Genomic DNA, 23,557 nt, shown 5'->3' with positions numbered 1-23,557 from the left:
AGAGAGGAGACGGTTCGGGTCGGAATAATGTGTCAGCTATTGACAGATAACAGATCCTTCTTGTTGCTGGTGATCTTTAAACCTCGAAAGCAACTTTCGGAGACCTCTGTTACGGCTGGTGTCACTTGTGCAGGTGGCAAAGCTGTCTTTTGTCGGCCAAACGCTGGGCAGAGGCTCGATCGGCTGAGACTCCCAGCTCGTGATCGCAGAAAATGTCACGCAGGCAGCTTCTGTTGGAGTCAAGTTTGAGGCTCGGCTGTGCGTTGGAGTTTGTGTTTGTAGGTTTTCTCTTACAAAGCGAAACACGCTGCGCAAATGCAGAGGAGCATGGAGAGCCTCTTGGAACTTGTGTGTGTGGGGGGGGGGGGGGGGGGGGGGGGGTTTACATGGTTGAAGCATGATGATTGGTCAGTTAATAACAAATCTGATAGCATATTAGTCACTTCTACACATGATATCTTCTAGTTTCCTTGCTGATGCCACTAAACGAAATATTTTGTGGGTGTTTGGACAGTTTAAATGTTGGTTTACTCAAGAAGAGTAAACCAAGTAGTTTTACTGGTTTATATGGTTTAATCCTTCTACTTCATATGGTTGAAAAACCGCACTTCTTAGTTGTCTGCAGGTTACTTGTTTAACAGCCATAGTTTCTATAAATGAGCCAATCATATGTTGAATTAAAGCAGTAAAATGATCTGTTTATATTAGTGCTTTGTCCACATACTTCTGTGCCTTCTCACTGTGGTTTTGGTACTTTTATTCAAGTAAAACACCTGAATACATCTTCCATTACTGTCGGTTTGACAGAATAAGCAATCTGAAGGTTTAACTTGGACTGTTTTGTACTTTTCCCTGACATGTTATAGACTAAACAATCAGTAAGACAAGGAAATGAAAGGCCGTAATCTGGGGGAAAAAATCATCTCCGGCTGTAAAGGGCCACTGGAAAGCACAGGCTTTCACGTGAGGTGAGCTTTTTAATACAAGTTGCCTGGTGAGTTCCTCAGTATAATAGTGTTTGTAAAGCTCTTGTGAACAGAAGAGCGTGACAATAGAGCTCCAGCTTTGGAGGTCGTGGTAGATTTGTGTCTGGTCAGTTCTCCACAGCGTACCTTCACAGGCTTGTCGTAGCAGCATGTTGAATAGAGGTGTGCTCCCCACACGTGAGTCATAATGCTGGATATCAATCCTGGGCTTAATCCCATTATTGCTGAAGAACTGCCCTGATGTGGCTGCACAGGAGAAACACACTGACCTCCCAGCTGCCCCAGAGGAGACAAATATTTCCAGCCCACAGTCAGGCCACATGTGGTCAGAGGAAGAACAACAGGATAAGAGAAGTAGTTGTTAGCAGATTAACTAAAAAAGAGGGTGCCGCGTCTCCCTGTTATCGTCTTTAAAAAAATATATTTCACTTGTTGAAAAGATTATCTGAAAGTGAAACAATTTGCCGCCTACAGCTGCGTAGGAAAAGTACACTGACAAGTCTCAATTTTTTTCCAAAACATCACAGTGTGGTTGTCATCACACTGTAATTCCCCACAGAGTGATGTTAAATATTATCTAATAGAAACACCACTTTGGGCTGTTTTTGTTTTTTTGTTTTTTTAATGCTGTTCACAATTTGAAATTGCTTTTTAATCTGATATCATTTGTTTGTTATGTTTTTAAGTTAGCCATAGGAATTACTTCATTTAGCCTGAATTTGTTTCCTAGCAGAGAAACCTGGAGGTAAAATCTAATTTCAAAGAATAACTTAGGGTGAATGTTGGAGAAACCCATTTCTGTTATTTACTTATTTACTAAGCTAAGAACTTTTGTTGCTGGTGAGTACAGTGCTGTCCAGTCCAGATGAGGTTTAAGAGGAGCTGCCTTCATGCTATAGTGCACTGAGGTCAGTAAGTGAGCTTTTCTTTTTTTTTTTCCTGATACCAAACCTACATCCTTATAAGGTCTTAAAATTAGCCTTACACGTAGCAAGAACCTTTCAACATCAGATATGTTTTAATATAATATTTCTAAAGAAGGATAAAGTTCCCAGCTGACACGCAGCCACCTGGAAACTTTATCCTTAAACCCTGAACCAGCAGTTATGAAGCCTCAGAGCAGATGCCCGCTGTTCCCTGCAGGTAACCCAGCCTTAGCTGAGATTTGGGTAGATGGTGGGATTGCAAAAAAACCAAAAAAAAACATTAAGTGTAACAGAGAAAATAGCAGTTACTTTATTTTGTACAAAGCCCCAGGTTAGTTGGCCTGGTCTGAAAGGGCGCAAGGCAAACAGTGATGTTTCACCATCAATCACGGTGGTACACGTAGTCAGGCTGAGCTGTAATTATTTATTAAGTGACATTATTATAAGGTCCATTGCTATGATCGTAGATATCAGCCATGGCTTTATGGAGGTGAGACCCACTTGTAACAGGTTCAAATGCAATTTACAGAACTTTGTACCTTTTTAATGTTTTACAACAGTAATAAGTTGTGCTCATTCTCATTCCTGCTCACTTGTATGAATATTTCTCTGCACTGAATGAGCAGCGAACCTCAGGATTAGCAGAGCTGTTCTATAGCTCTTAGTTGCCTAAAAGCCATTACCCGGCCCCTATTGCTCTGCGCTCTCTTTCCCTGACTCATGCTGGCACAGTTCCAAGACACAGCTGTGAAAATTACAGGTCTGTTTCATGGAAACATAGAAGGAGAGGAGGCAGGGCTGGTGTGGAAGGAAGGAGAAGGAGAGCAGAGATCCATAGATTGCCTTCAGCTGTCCACTGGTCCACAGCTGCAGTGGAGATTTTAGAGACGGGGTCTCACTCGCTTCTACTTCTAACTCATAGTAGGATTGTTTACAAGGTGTGTGTGTGTGTGTGTGTGTGTGTGTGTGTATGTGTGTGTGTGTGTGTGTGTGTGTGTGTGTGTGTGTGTGTGTTTTGAGGAAAGCATTACATTAAATCCTGTTTGGCTGCGGCCACACAGAACAGAGGTCCTCACTGTGACTTACAAACGTCAGGCTCCTTCAGTGAAAAGCACATGGCACCAAGCGTCCTTCAGTTTGGCAGATGCTAAAAGCATGACTGAGGCCCTGGCAGGTGGGCAGGCGGGCGGCCACCCCCCCCTCACTTCTTCCTCAGCTGGGCTGGAAATCCAGCGACAGGCCTCCTCTATCAGAGAGTCATTGTTCATGATGATGATGACAATCTCTCACTGTCTCCATTCACTGTGCTATCTCAATCCATCACTCTCTTGTCTCTTGCCTCCTCCCTCTGTCACTGTGTCTCACGCATTCTCTTAACCCCCCCCACTTGTTTTCTCCTGCTCTCACAAAGTCTGTGTCAAACGCTTGTATCTCTGAAGAGCTGTCAAGCAAAGAAAAGCAGGAGGCTGAATGTGGGGGGAAAAAAATTGCCACTCTGCCTTCTACTGAGTTTGACTTTTCTTCTGCTCAATAAGATGTGAGAGGTGAGATTCCCTCTACTCTTCTCTTTTGCTTCACTTCGATCTTTTCAAATTCAGTCTTCATCACTATCTCTCCATCTTTTTTTCCTCTCTCTCTCTCTCTCTTCTACCCTTTTGCTAGTCAGGCTGCCTGGCATCTCGCCCCATCTCTTTGAAGAAAAACAGTAGAAGCAGATAATTACACTTCCTGTCCTGTATCTGCTCTGTATTGCTGAACTGTCATCTTTACATTGGTAGGCTACACGCTGAAGAGGATAAACAGCTTACAACCAGTTTTAAGCTCGATGCGCTTTGCTGTGTTCACGACACATTCTCTTTTGAAGTTGTTATGGTGATTTCCTTCTATCCGAGTCCACAAAATGCTCTGATCATGTTCATCAGTTTCTCAGCTGTTTTCAAAGCTTCATTGACTGGCTTGTCTTTTGCCCAGTGGTGTTTTCCTCTTACAGAAACGGTCAGATTAAGATTAAATTTAATTTGAAATTAGGCTGAAATTTGCAATATTCTCCCTTTTTTAAAAAAAAAAAAAGTTTCATAACCCACACAAACACAATCATGTGACAACCAGCTATGTGTCACATTGTTGCTACCAGCCAAGACTGACACAGATACTTCTGTCTCACACACGATCCTCTTAGAAAGCCTCTGGTAAACAAACAATGACAGGTTGCTAACATGGTTCGAGAGAGATGCCCTGTTTGAAAGACTCCATTTTGTTTTGGTGATTGGTGTACATGGCACTTCCTCTTCTGTGTTTAAACTGACTCGTCCTCACATTCGTTAGCACTGCTGTTACATTTATTTATTTATTTTAAATTCCTGGGATGCTACCCAGCTGCTTTATGCTTATCTTTGTGTGGGTAAATACTCCATATTCACAGGTGGTTTATGTGATTTTTCATTACGTCATTGTTGCATAAAGACTTTGCTGGTGTGTGTAAGCACAGTCACATTACCTACAATGGATATCACTGCCACGCTCGGAGCTGCTGTGCAGCCAAAAACTGTGGGTCAATTGACAAACTGACCATTAGCCTCACATCAGCCACTCGTAGCTAGCCTGAGAGTGAGGACACCTCGGCAAAGATTAATAAGAGCTGGAGAGAATAAACAAAGAATACCACATGCCGACCAGCAAAAGAAACTGCATTAGGATCAGTACCACTGGTGCATGATGTTTTGGTCATTTTGGCCAGTTGTGAACACAAAACCGGCATTGGGTAGTCAGGGATCTGAGCAAAAGAGCACGTGATCATGACACACGATCACAATAATTAGTTGAGCATATAGTTCAGCTCAAGGCTGAAGGCCCAACTCGCAAATTTCTCCATCCTGCTTTTCAGTATGATTATATTAAAGAGCTGACCTGAAGGTATGATCTGTGCCTCTGTCACTATTGTTAGTCCACGCGAGCTTCTGTTTACAGAATATTTCACACCTCCGAGTGGCTTCCTAATTTCCAGACTTCACATCACCACATCACAGTTTGAAATATGAAAATCTTCTGTGGCAAATAAAATCCTTTAATTTTACTGTGTTCACCAGCTAGCATTTAACTGCGGCTGACCAATTTTCAATTGTTTTTATGTTGTTGCTTGATACACAAGTGTATGAATATTGATTTCTGGTTCTTGGTTTTGTGTGCATAAAGATAAAACTCTGGCTTTAAGTGTAGTTGAAGGGGAAATAAAGAGGAGCAAGTGTATTGCTGTGCAGTTGGTGAAATGTATTATAAGAGCAGAATATGAATATGAGCTATAATTTTAATAAACTGACTCAGTTTTGTCAGATACAGAGCAACATTGGGTTGAGGTTTGCTAACAGTACAGCTCACATTAATCACCATGAAGCATATTTCATTCAAAAATATTAGTCTAGTATTAGAATTGGGCAAAATTTCAGTTAAAGAGTCTCTTAACTTTTTATATTAAAAAGGTACAGGAAAGAACTCAGGATACTTTTGTAAACCTTGTGTGTGCTGACCCTGTAAAAACATGCAGGTGACTGTGTGTACCAGAATCTAAGCTTCAGCTTTTAGTAGATCATTTTGGGAATATGTGAGATCATTCTCTCACAACAATCATTCCAGTCATTAACTAGCTCTTTAGAGCGGCCATAATCAGTGTTTTTTGTAACAACCGTGGTTCAAATGACTGTGTGCACATAATGTTGGCACATTATTTTTAGCTTCTAGTATTTATCTGCTAGAAAGGAGGTCCTCTCAGGAGTTGGTGGAAACCAGAAGATAACAAATAATTTTATTCAAGCCAAAAAAAAAATTTCTCACCATAAGCTCAACCCCAATGAATGAACGCTCTGTACGTACTTTGAATCTGCTCTGTGTGTAAATAAGCATTTGGCTAAGACGCTGCAGTCACGTGGAGGGGGAAAAAAAGCAGACTTTTTTTGAATTTTAAGGTTTAAAGAATTTTGCCCTCTTCTTTACAGCATTGCTTCAGTTCTTTTGAGGTTTGTGGGCATTGATTTATGCACAGCTCTGTTACAGTGCCGCCGCAGCATTTCAGTCGGGTTGAGGTCAGGATTTTGACTGGACCACTGATTCTTTTCTTTTTCAGTCATTCTGTTGTAGATTTGCTGCTGTGCTTGAGACCATTGTCCTGTTCTATGACACAATTTCAGCCAAGCTTTAGCTGTCGGACAGATGGCCTCACATTTGACTCTAGAGTATTTTGGTATACAGAGGAGTTCATGGTCGACTTAATAACTGCAAGGTGCCCAGGTCCTGTCTGCAAAACAAGATCATCACTCCTCCAACACCGTGGTGACACTTGGTATGAAGTGTTTGTGCTGATATTCTCTGTTTGGTTTTCTCCAAGCATGGCACTGGTCATTGTGGCAAAATATCTCCATTCTGGTCTCCTCTGTCCAAAGGACATTGCTGCAGACGTTTTGTGGTTTGTTCAGATGCAACTTTGCAAACCTAAGCTGTGCTCCGATGTTCTTTTCAAAGAGAGAAGAAACTTTCTCCTGGCAACTTTCCCAAACAAGTCATACTTGTTCAGTCCTTTTTTTAATTGAACTGTCACAGACTTTAATATTTAACATGCAAACTGAGGCCTGGAGAGTCTCGGGTTTTTTTGCAGTTTCTCTGAGCGTTTCACAGTCTGACCTCCGGCGGAATTTGCTGGGACATCCACTCGTGGAAGGTTGGCAACTATCTTGAATGTTTTCCACTTGTGAATAATCCTTCCTCACTGTTGAATGATGGATTTCAAATTGTTAAACAGTTGCTTTTCTGAGTTCAGTCCTTATGTCTTAAGGAGGAAAGACGTCAGCCTTTCCAAATTGCCAAGACTTCTGCTTTTACAGAGTTGGTCACACTTGCTGATGATCAGTTAAATAAGTGCATTTGATTGCATTGCCTGGCTGCTACTTACCCTCCTAATTCCTATGGAAGCAGTAAGGGTGTGCTTAGTTTTTCATACACACACTGCTTCCGCATTTTGTTAAATAAATAATGACACGGTGTAATATGTCATGTGTTGTTTATCATCGGAGGTTGTATTCAAATAATTTCAGAACCTGCTATGGACCAGAGGATTTTTTTTTATTATGTCCTGATATGTATAACCTTAGAATTGAAATAAGTTGTACTTCCTCTTTCCCCTGACAAACATCTCTTCTGGTAAATATGTGTTTTTTTTTTTATGAAACAATTTAGATGTTTGCTGTATGTATAGATCAGTACTGAGTGGGTAAGTGAGTGCATCCTGCATGTAGGAAGCATTAAGCCCTCTAAGTTGTTGCCCTGCACCGCTCTGCAGTGTATTGCAGTATGTTTATTGCAGTGCAGGTCACCTCTCAGCAGTCCATTCTCCCTCAGCTTCCCCCGGTGCTCACGCCTCATTAGCTCAACACACTCAGGTCCTTTGCAGCTGTTAATTACACACTGTAAAGCTGATATCAGTGAGGACAAACAGCATTTATCCCAGTTAAGCTTGATTCTTGTCTTCTCACTAACTTGATGACGTAGAAGCTTTCCAATCAGTTTGTTGTGGGGGGAAAAAAATCACATTGAACCTGCTGTTTGGTGCACATATTAAGTTTCCCTTTAACTTCAACACCCACAGAGTGAGTCCAGCAGCTGAGCAGTTATCGCTGACAGTCAGTAATTTGTGTGCATCACAACAGGCGGATCTTATCTGTGTTAAGAGGTAATAAATGATGAGCAGCAAATGATCACTCATCTTTAGATTGAACGTATCATTAAGAACAGAGGATACAGTAAATTAGCCTAATTAAGAGGGATGCATGCTTCTATTTCCTGCTGTCATTCATTTGAGGAAAAAAAACTAAAACACTCCATTAGGGATTAACATTATGGATTTATAACTCATTAGAGCGATGGTGGGTGTATGATGGAATAGTGTATGATTATCATATTATTTAGTGCTTTTTCCTGGGGATCTATCTAAAGGTTATTGTCATTATTGATTTTAAAACGTCTTGTTTTTAAATCGTTTAGTCTGTAAAACACACTGTAGGTAAATGATAAGCGTCAGGTTCTCAGGGGCCAATGAGTCATGTTTATTATCACAGAGGAGTTTATAGCACAGAAAATACTCACTGTAGCTTTTACTTAAAATAATACAGGTTAACAATAATACATTTGATACAATTCATGTTTATGCTGCTTTACAGATATAGTCTGCATCGTATACACTCACAGCCACTTTGTTAGGTACGCAGACCCAGTACCCACATTTGTCTTCAGACCTGCTTTAATTATTCGTGGCACAGATTCAACAAGGTGCTGGAAGATTGCTGCAGATTTGTCGGCTACGCGTCCATGATGCGAATTTCCTGTTCCACCATCTCAAAGGTGCTCTATTGTATTGAGATTTCGTTACTATAGAAGCCATTTGAGTACAGTGAACTCACTGTCATGTTCAAGAAACCAGTTTGAGATGATTAAGTTTGTGACATGGTGCATTATCCTGCTGGAAGCAGCCACCAGAAGATGGGTTCACTGGGGTCATAAAGGGACATGGCAACCATACTACTCACTGCGGTGTTATTAGTGAAAATGGAATTAGTATCAACTGATGCTCAGTTGATACTAAGGGGTCCAAAGTGTGCCAAGAAAATATCCCTCACACCATTACACCACCGGCACCAGCCTCAGTGTTGATACAAGGCAGAATGGATCCATGTTTTCATGTTTAAATTCTGACCCGACCATCTGAATGTGGCAGCAGAAGTCGAGACCGATCAGACCAGGAAACGTTTTTCCAATCTTCTGTTGTCTAATTTTAGTGAGCCTGTGTGTAGCCTCAGTTTCCTGTTCTGAGCTGACAGTAGTGGCACCTGGTGTAGTCTCTTGGTGGTTGGTGAGTGTAGATGTTCAGTTTTTTGTTTTGTTTTGTTTTTTAATCACAGAAGACCTCGTAATAAAAGTAAATACTCACTTTTGCAGCTTTTGCTTAAAATAACAGAGGTTAATAGGAATACAAAAATCCTGTTGACTAATCATTTCATGTCTGTATGCATTCATTTTATTGCTGCTGTATAGATATAGAGGAGCTATGTGCACTTCTTACATGCAAATAAGCCTATAATGATTTAAAGGCTCTAAATATTGTGACTGTAGACTATAATTAAAAGCAGTTACGCAATTGGGAGCGGACTTAAAGGGTTACGAGTTCCTTTCACTGAAACTAAGCGGCCGAGCCCAACTCCTGGAAAACAGCCCCACACCATAATCCACCAAACTTTACACTTGCCACAATGCAGTCAGACAAGTACAGTTGTCCTGGCAACCGCCAAACCCAGACTCATCCATCAAATTGCCAGACGGAGAAGTGTGATTCGTCACTTCAGAGAACACGTGTCCACTGCTCCAGTGTCGGCGTGCTTTACACCACTGCATCTTTTGCATTGCGCTTGGTGATGTAAGGCTTGGATGCGGCTGCTTGGCCATGGAAACCCATTCCATGAAGCTCCCCACACACTGTTCTTGAGCTAATCTGAAGACCACGTGAGGTTTGAAGGTCTGTAGCGATCAACTCTGCAGAAAGACCTCTGTGCAGTATGACCCACAGCATCCACAGACCCCACTGTGATTTTATTTGGCCTACCACTTCGTGGCTGATTTGCTGTCATTCCCAGTCGGTTCCACTTTGTTATAATACCAATAACAGTTGACGGTGGAATATTTAGTAGTGAGGAAATTTCATGACTGGACTTGTTGCACAGGTGGCACCGTATCACAGTACCACACTGGAATTCACTGAGGTGGCTGTAGCTCAAGAGGTAGAGCAGATCACCTACTGATCGGAAGGTCAGCGGTTCGATTCCTGGCTGCTCCAGGCTGCGTGCTGTAGTATCCTTGGGCAAGATACTGAAATAAGTTGTAACTAGTAATAACGAGTTTGTTTACCATTAGTGAGCTCCTGAGAGCGATCCATTCTTTCACAAATATTTGTGTGCATGCCTAGGTGCTTGGTTTATACACCTGTTGGCATGGAAGTGGCTGGAACACCTGAATTCAATGACTTGGATAGGTGAGTGAATACTTTTGGCAATATAATGTATTTCCAGCTGTCACTAATCTGACAAAAACCTGGAATATTGCACCCAAGAGAGTTTTTGTTACTATAACCTCTAGAAGGACTTGTTTTATACACTCACTGTGTATACAACAAGGGTTTGTTAAAAATTCAGTAAACTTGGAATAGTACCTTTAGCATTATGTGCCTGTGTATCAGTTATATTATTTTAGTTTCCTGATTGGTTTTCAACATGTTACCACCATGAAGAGGTTAAAGTAACCGAGCTTAGCTGAAACAATCATTGAAATTCTCTTTGGAAACTTGAAATCCTTATGTAGCAAACTACACTAGGACTTAGTTTATAGTTGTATTTTGCAATTAAATTACTTTTTATGGTCTTTATATCTAGACTATTTTAATATTGCATTTTTTTTATGCCCACTTGCTTTTATGATGTTTATCTTACACTACTTTAGGATTGTGCTTCCAGCTGAATTCAGGACTTCAGTACATTCACTGGTTAATCGTTAATCTTACTTTGCAGCCAATGAGAGAGGAAAAACTTACTCACGATCATCTGAGAGTCACTGATGAGGGAAATTCGGTGAAAAGCTACCAGAGCGGTGTTTTTTGTTTTTTTTTGTGTTTTTTTGGCATAAAATAGGGCTGGTTTCGCTTGGCTAAAAATTGCATCATAAAACACACCGGCATTTCAGAAATTAGAAATGCGTGTGTTAGGCGCATATGCACGGAAGATTTAAAAACTAAAAACATTGAAACATTAGAAAGTCGGGGTAAATATCCCATGATGATCCAGTTTAGTCCCTGTAGGAATATTACAGTAACACGACCGTGATTTCACGTTACAGAGGGATGTCCCGGTGCAACGGCGAATGTGAATGCAGGCAGCGCATGAATATTATCTCCAGCTTGCCACTTCGGAAGTAGGTCACCGCTCACCGATTTGTTCACCATGTCTCCAGCTACTGTGGGCTGTTTGGTCCGCGGATCGCTCCCCGGGTCCGCAGCCCCACCGAGTAGAAACTGACCATCAGAAAACAGGACTGACGGGAGATTTATTATTTTTTGTTCTTTAATTGAGGGGGTGATTATTTCCGACGGGACGCGCAAGGTAATGGTGAATCGCTGCTGTAATTCAGTCACAGTTGGAGATGACAGGGTCGGTGGGTAGCCTGCTTCTAACAACTCGGCTGTAATACGAGCTTCTAATGATACTGATATTAACTAGCAGCTTCAAAAAGCCCGATCGAGCGAGGATGGTCGGGTGTTTTACACTCGTTCCCCCGCTGAGGATCTTGTTTTTAAATTTTTGACTTCTTATATCACAGCCTGCACTCTTGCTACGGCATGCTGTCAGATTAACACTGTCCTCCTCCTCCTCCTCCTCCTCCATGGCCAACTACGATCTTCAAGAGGCGAGTCATATTTTTTTTTTTATTTATTTATTTTCACACAGTCTGATTACAGCGCGGGCGTAACGCTGCAGTTAATTGCATTTTTCTGCTGAATATATTCGCGAAACATTAGTGGATGTGGGTGTTTGTGTAACTGCTGGAGCCCGAACCTGCGTGTAGGAGAAGCGAGGCGGCGGTGGCGGATGGTTAGTGTTTGGTTGGTGGTGTAAGACTGTTGAACTGCTGATTTGTTCCAGGAAAGTGGACTTGGTTGATATGCACTATCTGAAACCGCACACGCAGCACACCAGCTCAGGTTCCCCCAGAGCTCCAGCCTCGGGGCTGTTTCTCTCATGATGACAGCGCTACACCATGTCCTTCTTCTCAATGAGTCTGTGACAGCCAGGCAGCGCTGCGCCTCCTCCTCCTCTTTCTCCTCCTGTATCTATTTGACTTCTGATATAGATGAAACTACAGTCTCTTAATATGCCATCAGCAGGAGAGAGAGAAATCAATGGCAAGCAGATTTTAAGTGGGAACTGAGCTCCATTTTCTTTAAAATGAATAAAATGTAGGGAGTATTGCCATTTGGTCATCTACACTACTGGTTACCAACCTGAGGGCCACGGTGTCCCCCCCCCAAAAGGGGGTCCCAAGGTAATTAAAGGATGCAAAAGAAAAAAGAAACAATAACTATATTTATATATTTTTCCTCACTTTATATTTTTTTTCCCTGCCTGCTGGGATTCAGCACATGTAACTACTTTTAGGCATGTTTATTCTCCAAAAACACATATTTGAAGCTGTTAGTATTGTTGTGCAGGAAAACCTTAATTTGCATAGAAGCTATCCACACTGGTGCTGTAACCTGTAGGCTGGCACATCCAAAAAAAGGTCCACGTAAAATAAAAGATTCCTCTTTTTTTTTTCTTTTCTTTCTTTTTTTGCTCATGAGTCCTTAAACAAGTGTTGTAACCAAGCATCTGAGTTGTGACCAGTCGAGAAGAAAGTTTTTTGGGGTTTTTTTCCCTTTTGTTTCACTTGATTATATTGGGAGGTCTTAAATCATTAAATGTTTTTGTAAATGTAAATTTAGTATTTCATGAAAATTAATTCTCATCATTGGGAAATATTTCTTAGAAGAATAACTAGCAAAAATGAGCTCTCACCATTCCCGGTGGTCATTTAATGACCCACTCGACCCCTCGGATCTGTTACATCTGTTTTACCTTTAAGTTAGATAGATGGGGGGGGGGGGAATGGTTTCCTGTGTTAAAAAAGTACTTCACAAAATAGACTTAATATGCAAAACACAAAAAGATCCATGTTGTTGGAAAAGGCTGTAAAACTGGAAAAAAAGAGAACAAAGATTTTCAAGGCTCATGTTTAATGTTCCCTCCGAGAGTCCAAATACAAATGTTAATATTTCCAAACTGTGTGTCTGTGTGTGTGTGTGGGTGGGTTTATGCAGCCTACTGGCATTGCTGCTGTGCATAAGGCAGTTTGAGCAAAGCTCATCTAAACTGGCAACATGTTTTAAATTGATCTTCATAACAGCGTGGAACGAAAAGTAACTATAAGACTCTGATATTCACCCCCACCCCCCAAAAAAAGGGCCGTGTTCTCTGTTGTGGGCAATGTGGAGGCTCTCCAGCCAGAGGAAATGATGATGCTCTTCCATGAGCTCCTGTCCTTCCACTGTGCATGCTTGTCTTATTCAAATGAAGTAACTTGATTTGATAGCCACAGACAGAAACTCAATGTGGAGCTCTCTCTGTCCTCTTGTTATCTGAAAATTAAATTTCTCCCTCATGGATTGCATTTCACGGTTCACCGACTCATCCGGCAATAAGGACTGTAAGACTGAGCTATGAGATGGTTTCAAAAATGTCCAGGCGGAGTTGTCCACTCCAGATCAAAGTGGGTTTACATTTGTTCACCTGCTTAAGCCAGAGTATGCTCTGTGTGGTTATTCATTTTAATGCTTTGTGGCTTGTAAAAAAAATCTCTTCAGCTTTAAAGCAGAAAATCTTGGACATATTTCATATTAGCAGACAGAAAACGAAATGTCTGGAAAGCAGAATAAAACTCGTCACGCTGTAATTAAAGAGTTGCACTGGGTTTTGGTTTAATCAGCCTTTCATTAACTGTGACCTGAGAACAAGCTGATATAGTAAAAAATACAATTTGTTGCACACTTGCTGATAAGGTCAACTTGTGTAAATACTAGACTGCCTCAGTAGCTATTAAATAAGTTTTTTAATTAGTTTTACACCATTACAAGTGGGTGATATAGCCTTTAAATTATATCATAGTATTTCACGATAACTTGTAAAAAAACAATATTTCTGTAAATATAGCAACAAATACTGAACCTCATTTATTAGTGTAAGTAAACGAAGGGCATTTTCCTTCCTTTCTTTTCCAATGAGCTGCTGTCACTGATAACACACTTCTTAATTCAAAGTATGAACCTATACTAAAACATGGTGCTGGCAGCAGCATTTTAGTGCAATAGAAGTGACACTGCAGGATATCCAGTGGTATGGCACAAGTGAAATGTAAGCAGAGAAGTGTCCAAGGTAGAGTTTCCCTGGAAATTTGAAGTAGAATAACTTCTTAGCACTTTATCAATAACTGCAGTAACTTAACCTCCTAAGTCTTCACAGTATTGTCACATAAAACTTTTTACCCAGCCCTGCTTCTCCGCTATATAACCGCATCAGTAATTTCCATCCACCATTTGCTCTACTTGCCATATGGAGCGCAGCTAGCAAGTACAGCCTGCGATACTTGGTTGACTCATGTGTTTACTTTTGCGTTGCACATCACCAGCTGCTAGTATCTCCTCCATGTAGCCTGGTTGTAGTTGATGGTGTTTTTGCCTCACGGGGAAAAACAAGTTTGTTTCCATCTTCAGCAGGAACGGTTTTCTTCTATATTTGTGGGAGGTTGTTGAAGTAGCTCCCTTTATAGGCACATGCCGGTTCTTGTCTCACTATTGTGTGCACTACGAATGCATGGCGTTGCTATAACGATGATATAATGTAAAAATGTAAATTATTATCATAGACAATATGATATGACGCAGCCTCGTGGTGCTTAGTTGTAAAATTTCATAATTAAAGGCAAAAAAATAATTCAAATGTATTGTAAGCTAAAAAGACAACTCAAAGCATTCAGTGTATGAGAACCTTGTTTTGTTTCTCATACCCCTCCCAGACACACACACACATACACACTCTCCTCGAATGCCCCCCCGTCACAGCCATTAAAGCCCTGTTGCAACTCTTAAGTGGTTCACTTTTAAAACTGGACAACGGGCAAAAAAGATTACAGCATGATGTGATGCGCTTTGATTTATAGAAAGCCAACACGAGTACAGATAATAAACATCACTTACTGCTGGTTTGTAAGAGCGCCTCACAATACCATCAGCTCCAATCAGTTATTGTTGATCCTAGCCTTTAGAAAAATTCCAGGTACTCATTGCTGTTGCTGTGATTTTTCTTTTTCAGCTGTTGCCCAAAAATTAATGTTCAAAGGGTGAAATGTCTTTTTTTTTTTTATGGTGATTTATATGATGTCTTTCATAAAAGGAGACACAATAATACTCATATTTCACGTTTTTGTTTGTTTTTGTTTTTGACTTAAATCAGATGTAGTAAAATGGAGCTCAACAGTGGTGTTCTGGAAGTAAAAATCCCATTCATATTCTCAATAGAGATTTTGATTATTAACCATCATGTTTTATCTATCCAAAGTAGACTTACTGTGACCTACGGCACTGTGAAACGATGGCATGTGCTCCAGTAGAAACCAGCAGTCTGTATGACATCAACCTTATTTTAACAAAAATGCATTTTGTTCTTGGTGATTGTAGTCAGGAACAAAGCACTGGACCATATTGATAACTAGGCTATAATTTACCACAGCACTGTACAAAATACACAAACTATTACCATACAACAGTGTTATTAACCATATAAACACTACAATAATGAAAAGCATTAAATTTGAGAGGACAAGTGGAAGTTGCTTGTTGTGGAATTTGGGATTTGTAGTGTTGTATGGGATCAGTAGTTCTTTCACCATTAAAAGTAATGATGTAAGTAGTTTTGTAGTTTTGCCCTTTTTTTCTTTCATTGTTCATTTATTTATTAATTGTCCATATCAAATCTTTTCATGGTCATGATTTACCTTTTAGCTGGTTGACTTCCTCCAAAGCTGTAAACTCTTTATATATGAAGACTGTCGATGGAAAGAATGAATGGTGAAACTTCCATAACTGGGGACCTTGAAAAAAATTATAAATCAGTGGTCACCATTGAGCTTTGTAAAAAAATAGTCATTCAGTTGCTGTTCGGTCAGTTAAGGATGTAACCAATCATCATGCATTAGCTGAATGCTACCGTTTTATGAACAAAATATGGAGAAATGTAGAAAAAAAAACTACATGAGAATTGTCAGTCAATTCTTACATTAAATTAATAGCTTATTTTTCAGTAGAGTAGGAAGTGAACAGGCTCTTTGTTGGCGGGCTCTGGTTAGCCCTCAGCCTGAAAAAAAGCTAATGGGGTATTGGGACCTAGGATGTACAAATTCATAAAATAGATGCATCTACTAAAGGTCTCGGCCGACTTAGTTTTTAACCTAATGCTAATCCCAGAATGTGACAGCATTCTCAGTGGTTTATATTTATTTTGATTTTAGCTTTCTTTTTTTTTTTTTTTTAGTCTGAGTTTTTACTGAGCCATTTGCAAGTCACTGAGGCTCATATGCACCCCATTAAGATCTACTGAGACCTGGTAATTATGTTTCTAGAACTTGGACTTCCAGGGGATTTGTGCCACCTAAAGATTCTACTACCAGGAGGCTGAAGGGCAGCACTGGCGGCTGACAGTATTTTATTATTGTATTATATTACTCATCGGGGATCTGGGCATGCCTCTAGAGGATATGTCTGCACCTAAGATCATAAAAAGTTACTTCTGCCATATTTGCTGTATGTACATGTATACTGTATAGTATAATTCTGAAACCTGACAGTGATTTGAAATCAGGAGTGTTTTCAACTAACATCAAGTATAGAATAGAACTTGCTATATAGAAAAATCATGGACTATGAAATAGACATCCATAATTGGATGAAATCTAGTGATAGAAATGTGTTATAAGTTGCAACTTGTTAAAAAAAAAAGAGCCTCACTCATATCATACACTTTAATACACTGTGTGTATTAATAGGAAAAGTATTCAGGGCGTGATCATTTGTGTGTGACTGTGAGAGCTCGGTGGTTTTCTCACTGGAGAGTCACTTAATATACAAAGACCCATGTTGACTTACTCCTTGGAGGTCAAGTAGCATAATTGTGTTCCAGAGCTGCAGCAAGAAGCATGATCCATCTCTTTCTGCTGCACACATGAGTGCCATTACATAAAGGTCACTGGTGGTTGAGTCATCAGGATATCTAAAGGCTTTTCCTAAGTGAGGTGTTTTTTCTCGATGAGGGAGCAGAAAGCCGTGAGTTACAGAGGACTGTAAATCTTATTACGCATCTTCTGCTCTAAAGTTACCGGAGCTGCTTTGGTATCCGCCTGTTGACATGGAAACTGAAGAGGCTATTGTGTGACAAGTGTTTCTGCTACCAGTGTTTTTTTGTTTTTTTCTTTTGTAAAGTCAGGATAAATTCACGAGTCATTTGATTGTGGTACTGTTTATTTTGAGTCTTAATTTTATATCTTACAGTGAATTTAAAGAGCTTCTTGTGTCTTTGGCACTGTAAATGACATATGAGAAGTGAGACTCTAAGCATCCATCATATCAAATATAAAATACATCAAATACATCACCCAAATAACTTGTGTTTTTCTGTTTGTTTTTTTGCTTCCATGTTTTGGCAGTGAGTGGGTGAATGCTTGCAACACAACAGGCTCTTAGTGACTTGCTTGAGTCATTAATCTACTTCAATATGACTTCAAGGCATGGAAAAAAATGGTCTTTTTGATATAAAGGATTAAAAGGGAACAGTTCTCTTTTAAAATTTGGCATTGATCCTAAATCAAAACAAAACCAAAATGTGGGAGCTACAGGACATTTAATTAACATTCACCAATCAGCCATGACATTAAAAACTACCTGTGTAATATTGTGTAAGTTTCCCTCGTGCTCGTACAACAGCTTGGAGCCATCAGGGTGTGGACATGGGCCTTCTGGGAGCATCCAGTGCATTCTCATCCCAGGGCTTCAAATACTGCCTTTCTGTCAGATGTCACAGGCCCTCAGTGATACAAACAAGGTGCCCTTTAGTGCTGGCGCCTTGACACAACATCCGCAGCAGTTTTAGACCCAGAGAGATAATGGTCTTTCTTTAAACAGTGATATAACCCAGATTAGGATGCTGGAGGGGGAAGCAGGGGAAGAAGGCACTGGTTTGTCAGCCCAGAGACTGCAGTTCATGTCACATTTGGGAGCTTTGTGTTTTGCAGAGCTCTCTGCTTGGTTAGGGTAAGGGACCAAAAACTGTTTTGACAGCTCGGTGGCTCAGCGGTTAGCACTGTTGCCTAACAGCAAAGAGGATCCTGGGTTAAACCCAGGTACAAACCCTGGCTGACAAGTTCAAACCAGGATGAACCCTTCTGTGTGGACTTTGTGTGTGTTTCCTGTGCTAGTGCAGGTTTTCTACGGGAGCTCTGGTTTGTTCTGCTGTAGAAAAACATGCTAGGTTAATGCTGCCTGTGTCAGCCCAGGACAGTTTTGCAAAGGTGAACCTTAATGTCATGAGGTTCACTTCCAGGTTAAGTAAAGGTTTAAAAAAAAAAAAAGAAAGAAAAAACTTTATGATAGTTTAGGATAAGATTGTGGGTTAGGTTAAATACACCCCCTTCCCAACATTAATCCTAAATGTTAAAATGGCAGCTCAGGACATAGAGCTGCCATTTTAACATTTAGGATGTTAAAATGGTAAATGACTACATTTACTAGTCAGAAGGTCTAGAGTTCGATCCCAGGCTTCTCCAGTCCACGTTCCAATCTTGTAGTAAAAAGTGCTTTGAGTCCTCAGAGTACAAAAGCACTATGTAAGCATGAATACACTTGCCAAAAAGGATTTTCATGCATCTATATGAGCCTTTTATGTGGCAAGTTGCCAATGAGGCCTTTCTCACTCTTGACATAATCCTGTGCATCATATGACAGATGCCAAATGACACCTTTTGCAGCATCTTTGTCGTGTTCCTGTTTTTGTGGGGTGGTTGTCTGCATTGTCCTGTTGGAGGAAACCACTGCTGTCGTGGTGTGTTGTTGCCATGCCACTGGTAGGATAGCAAGAATACACCTATTGTTCTCCAACAATAGGTGTGTCAACAACAGGTTTAGGTGGGTGGTAAATGTCAAAGTAACGTTCACACGAATGACTGGACCCAAAGTTTCTCAGCTTAATAGTGTATTATAACAAGATAATCAATGTTGTTCACTTAACTTGTCAGTGGGTTTAATGCTGTGACTGATCAGAGTATCACGATCAAAAAAAGGGAAAGCAGTTGGAACGCGTAATGTGTGTGCAGTGTGTGCTTTTGGTCTCAGTTCCTCCGTCTTGTGCATGAAGTGTATTTGCATGTTAAGGCGAAGGGTTTCCTTAGTGCTTGTATTCTCTGTGGATGTGGGAATTGACAGCAAACAAAGTAAAATGGGTTGTTAAATAATGCATCAGAAGATCCTGTCTGTTACATTAAGTCACTTTGAGGTTCTCTATGAGTAACATCTATGTGTGGCTTAAGCTTTAATGTTAAATGTCTGATCTGTGTCTCCTCAGAGAGCATATGGACCCAGATGATGATCCATAACGGTATTCACTGCAAGCCCAGTTTGAGCTGAAACCCTCCGCCAATTGGAAACCTGTGGATGAAGACAGTTTAGCGAATCTGCTCCCAGACGCTGAGAATATGGTGAAAGCTCAGCGGAGCCAGACAGTGAAATGGGTCAAGCCCAAGAAGGAGAGGGGAAGTAAGGAAAAGAAGCATGCTGTGAAGAAAGGGAAAGGTGGGAAAAATGATCTGAAGAGAAAAAAAAAGAGGGACAAGAAAGCCTTGCGCCGAAATAAAAAGAAGAAACTAGCCGCTAGTGATGGAGATGCGTTGGACTGTTGTGTCTTGCTCACCCGTCTGGAGGAGAAAGGGGCTGCTGGTAAAGAAAAGAATGCACTAAAAGCTGACAAGAAAAAGAGTGCAAAAATTAAAAAGAAGGTGCACTCCACCCAAAGAGGGACCAAACCCGGACTCAAGAAAACCTCTGCTGCCAATCAGCAAGCACTGGAACCAAAAACCAACCAATCTGACGCCTTACTCATGATGTCCGCAGCTAGGTTTGAGCCCCGCAGAAGGAGAATGGCCTCTCTTAATGCTGAGGCTGTCAACAGCTTGCTGCTCTACAAAGACGACTCACTCATGACAAATAACACAAAGAAATGTCAGCCATCCAATGAAGATCCAGCTAAAGAGCTTAGTATAACTGAACATAGAGATCATAAAACCAAAAAAGTTTCTTCAGAAGGGAAAGCAGTCCAAAAAGACAGACCGAAAAAACAAAAGCGTTCCACGGCAGAGGCTCAGAACATCGACTGGTTGAGTTTGTTTGCACCAACACCTCGGCGTCAAGCGGGCCTCACTGCTGCAACACTGCTCAAACTCACAAGTGCCCCCTATGGGGCCAAACGTCAAAAGAAGACAGAGTCTAAGCCAGAGAGTGGAAGTGCAGCAGCAGCTATGACTCAGGATGGAATTAGCGGTATGCCTGGATGCAGAGGAACAACACACACCAAAAGAAGAACACATCCCCAACACGAGGGCCAACTAAAGCACAGAAAACAAGGCACAGAAGATCCAGTCCATTCCCAGGTGAGCCCTACTATCCAGGATTGCTGCAGTTTGTGTAAGACAGAGACTTTGGATCCGGAGTGGAAGGGTGCCACAGGGGGGCAGGAGTGTCTCAAACATGCTCTCCATTGTGGCTCTTCTCTGGGATTCTCCTTAAAAACAATCAAAGAGGAGCAGGTGGAGACGGAGGTGTCTTCATGTTACTGCTGCTCCCAGGAGAGATGTGTCGAGTACTGTCACAGACTGGCCCTCTTCCTGGAGGACAAGACCTTCAAAGAACCAGAGGACAGCTCACTGTCTGAGGTGTTCCACCACCACCATCACCATCACCACCACCATCACCACCACCATCTTCAGACGTCCCATTCTGTAGGCCACCCAGCAGCCATAACCATCAGCCCACACACGTACACCTGTTTTCCAGGCTACTATGTCCATTTCAGCCACCCAGACAACTCCCCCTCCACCATATCACCCCTTGCTTTATGCCCAAGCAGCAGTAAGAGGCCGAAGCTGCTCCCCAGCACAGGTCCGCAACCCTCAGGGATTAGCCATCCAGTGTACTGCTGCACCTCAGTGAAACCGTGCTACGGAGAGCCCCGCAGGATCAACGGCTACTCTCCTTATACCAGTGTGATTCCAGCCATTAACAGAGGAGGGTGCTCCTTCAGTCCCGCAGACTGCATCCAATGTAACCATGGCATAAAAAGAGGTAAGCAGAAGTCACACGGTTTAATTTGTAAGAATAGTTTTGGTAGAAATTACAAGTCAGTGAGTTAATTTTCCTTGTTAACGCTTCTGTGGAAGGTTGCATCAGCATTCTGTCAGAAACCTGAAGCTTCCGAATACAAGCTGAGATAAAAAAATTTTTTAGGCTTCAGAAAGCGCCCTCCAGATTCATAAACGACATTAAAACAACTGTTTTCACAAACGAAGTCGTGCTCCCCGCGACTGTCTCCTTTTATGTAAGTAAGCGTTTTGAATAAGTATTAAATGTTCATGAGCACAGTGTGGTTATATTATTTTGCATGCAGCGCCCCGCTCATCCAGCTGCCAAAGGAGTACAATGTGCTGAGAATAGCTATTATATGAGCCATTTATATTCCCCCACTTTGGTATGTCACTTGAGTGGGAAGTTACAAAAAAAAATATCAGATAAAGGGCAAGACCTCTTTTGTCTCCGTTTGAATAAAAGTCATTGGACAGTGAATACAAGGCCTGTGCAGCTGAAAACTAATGAGCTCATTGTATGGGCTCAAGTGTCTGCTGTGAGTTTCTGTGTTCTAGTGAGCGATGTGAGCCAGAACAGGAAAACACGCCGTGATGTCTGCAGTGTAACGCACAAACGGTGTCTGAATATGTGGGGGTATGGTTAGAAACGCCCGAATGTGATCTCAAAATAACGCTTGTCTCCCACAAACACACTCTTTCTGTCACTCTGTGGTCTCTAGCGAGCTCAACCAGGTCACGCTGTGAGGGTTTACGCGCTAATCTACTAGAGAACCAACTTTAATCTCAGTGGAAATGTTAACTTGGAAAAGAACAGGTGTGGATAATAGAATTAATGACGGCTGAATTTCATTTGGCTGCTTACCCTGGTATTGTGTGTGCTGGTTTTGTGTCATACTGTCATGGCTCCCCAGGATACCTAAATAGAACAGAGCCATTGTTAATGTCATTAGTACGCTCGTGCTTTTCCTGTTTTGACAAGTGTGCTGTCACAGAGGTCTGTGGTCCACCCACACAGGTGTTGCCACTTTTCTGCCTGAACAGACCTCATTACCGTTTGGGTGTATACTGCTCCAGTTTTATTGACATCTTCCTCGCTCTCTTGCTCATTTTGTGGCATCTCTGGAGGTGTGTACAGCTTAGACTGCATTTCATTTGGCTAATGGGGCTTCTCGCTTCCCTCACTTGTCTCTTCCTCGAATCGCCCAGCAGGGGATGTGAGAAGGAAATGAGGAAGAATTGCAAGGATGGATGAAATGCACTTGTTGAAGTGCGCATTCACCCAAGGATCGATTTAAAAAAGATGGTAATAACTCATGAGACAGAGTCTTGTCAGAAGTGCAGAAGGTGTTCCTCCGGGCCTGCTGTCTATCTCACAGTGCATGATAAATACAGGTGTCTTAGATGATCGCCATTTTAAATAAGACAGACATAATTTTTTAAGCTGAAGAAAATGGATGGATGTTTGAACATGAATATCTCAAAAACTCTGCAGAAATTGTCACTAGTTGTCCATTCCAATAGAGTGTGTGCACAAATTTGGGACTTTTTTTTTCACGTCACACTCACCGTACACCACCCGTATGTAACTTAAATTTGGATCCACCACGTAGTTTTATTTATTTTATCTATTTTTGTTAGTAAGCCCAAACTTTGGACCATAAAGTTTTTAGGCAAATTGGAGATGGTTGAGCAGAGAGACCATGATGATTTGAGATGGAGTGACCCAGTAAAAACATAGACTATCAGAATGGAAAGTAACCTTGCATCTTGATCCACAGACTTTGATGACCAAATGTAATTCTCAGTAAGCCTCTATTCAGCTTCCAGCTGAGCAGAGGCCTCGTTTGCCATAAGAGGTGAAAACAACACTCTTTACCAAGATTTCATGTACATTAAGTTCTAGACTTAAGCACGAAAGTTGGAATAAATGAGGTGGGATAAATGTACAGTTTCTTTCTCTGAAATGTATCTTAGTAGAATTATTAGGTGGCACAACACTGAAGTTCAAACACAGCACAACAACCTAAGAAAAAAGAGAGCAGAGGTGTTAATGTACTCTCAGGGATTAAATAAATGCAGCAGATGAGGTTTGGATTCAGAAAACCAGCAAATAAATGGACCTTTTCAAAAGCCGAGATTTTGACTTGTCATAGCAGGAAAAGCACAGGCGTAATTCATAACATTAAAAATGACTGCATTCCACGCAGGTGAGCGAGCTGAAGGATTCTGGTCGTCTAATCCTCGGTTGTGGCTTTCTGCCTGGGACAGAGACTGCAGCTGAGCCACTGTTAAGAATATTTCCTGCTGTAGCACCCGACCCATGTAGCTAATAGGTAAACATCATTTAAAGACAGGGGTATTGTAGTACTATGGGCGGGGCCCTGGGTTCTTTAATTTATTGGCTTCCGTACTAACCTGTATTGATAAGAAATTTGGTGATTGGTGCCTCCACTTAGCAGAATACAACCCTTTGGCCTTAAATCCTACTAAGAATTGTTATCATCCAGTGTTGAAACACGTTTCTCTGGTTCAAATTTAATAAACAGGGGAAAATCCTTACACGAAAGAAAT

The 23,557-nt window shown here is 41.3% G+C and overlaps 1 protein-coding gene across 2 annotated transcripts in view; it reads left to right on the top strand.

The window, feature by feature from the left end:
- Window positions 1-23,557, top strand: part of bahd1 (bromo adjacent homology domain containing 1) — a 34,222-nt gene that overhangs the window by 406 nt on the left and 10,259 nt on the right. Inside the window, exons 2-3 of one of the 2 annotated variants that reach the window (XM_030718647.1) lie at window positions 1,837-1,894; window positions 19,195-20,966. In XM_030718647.1, coding sequence (XP_030574507.1) covers window positions 19,325-20,966 — 1,642 coding nt within the window. In that variant the 5' untranslated portion in view covers window positions 1,837-1,894; window positions 19,195-19,324. The remainder of the gene's footprint in view (window positions 1-1,836; window positions 1,895-19,194; window positions 20,967-23,557) is intronic. The other variant, XM_030718648.1, reaches the window with a different exon arrangement.

This window comes from Archocentrus centrarchus, chromosome 22 (genome assembly GCF_007364275.1).
Source record: "Archocentrus centrarchus isolate MPI-CPG fArcCen1 chromosome 22, fArcCen1, whole genome shotgun sequence".
In the NCBI taxonomy this organism is placed as follows: domain Eukaryota; kingdom Metazoa; phylum Chordata; class Actinopteri; order Cichliformes; family Cichlidae; genus Archocentrus; species Archocentrus centrarchus.
Note: the sequence above shows the minus strand (reverse complement) of the source record. Positions and strands in the feature narration are given on the sequence as shown.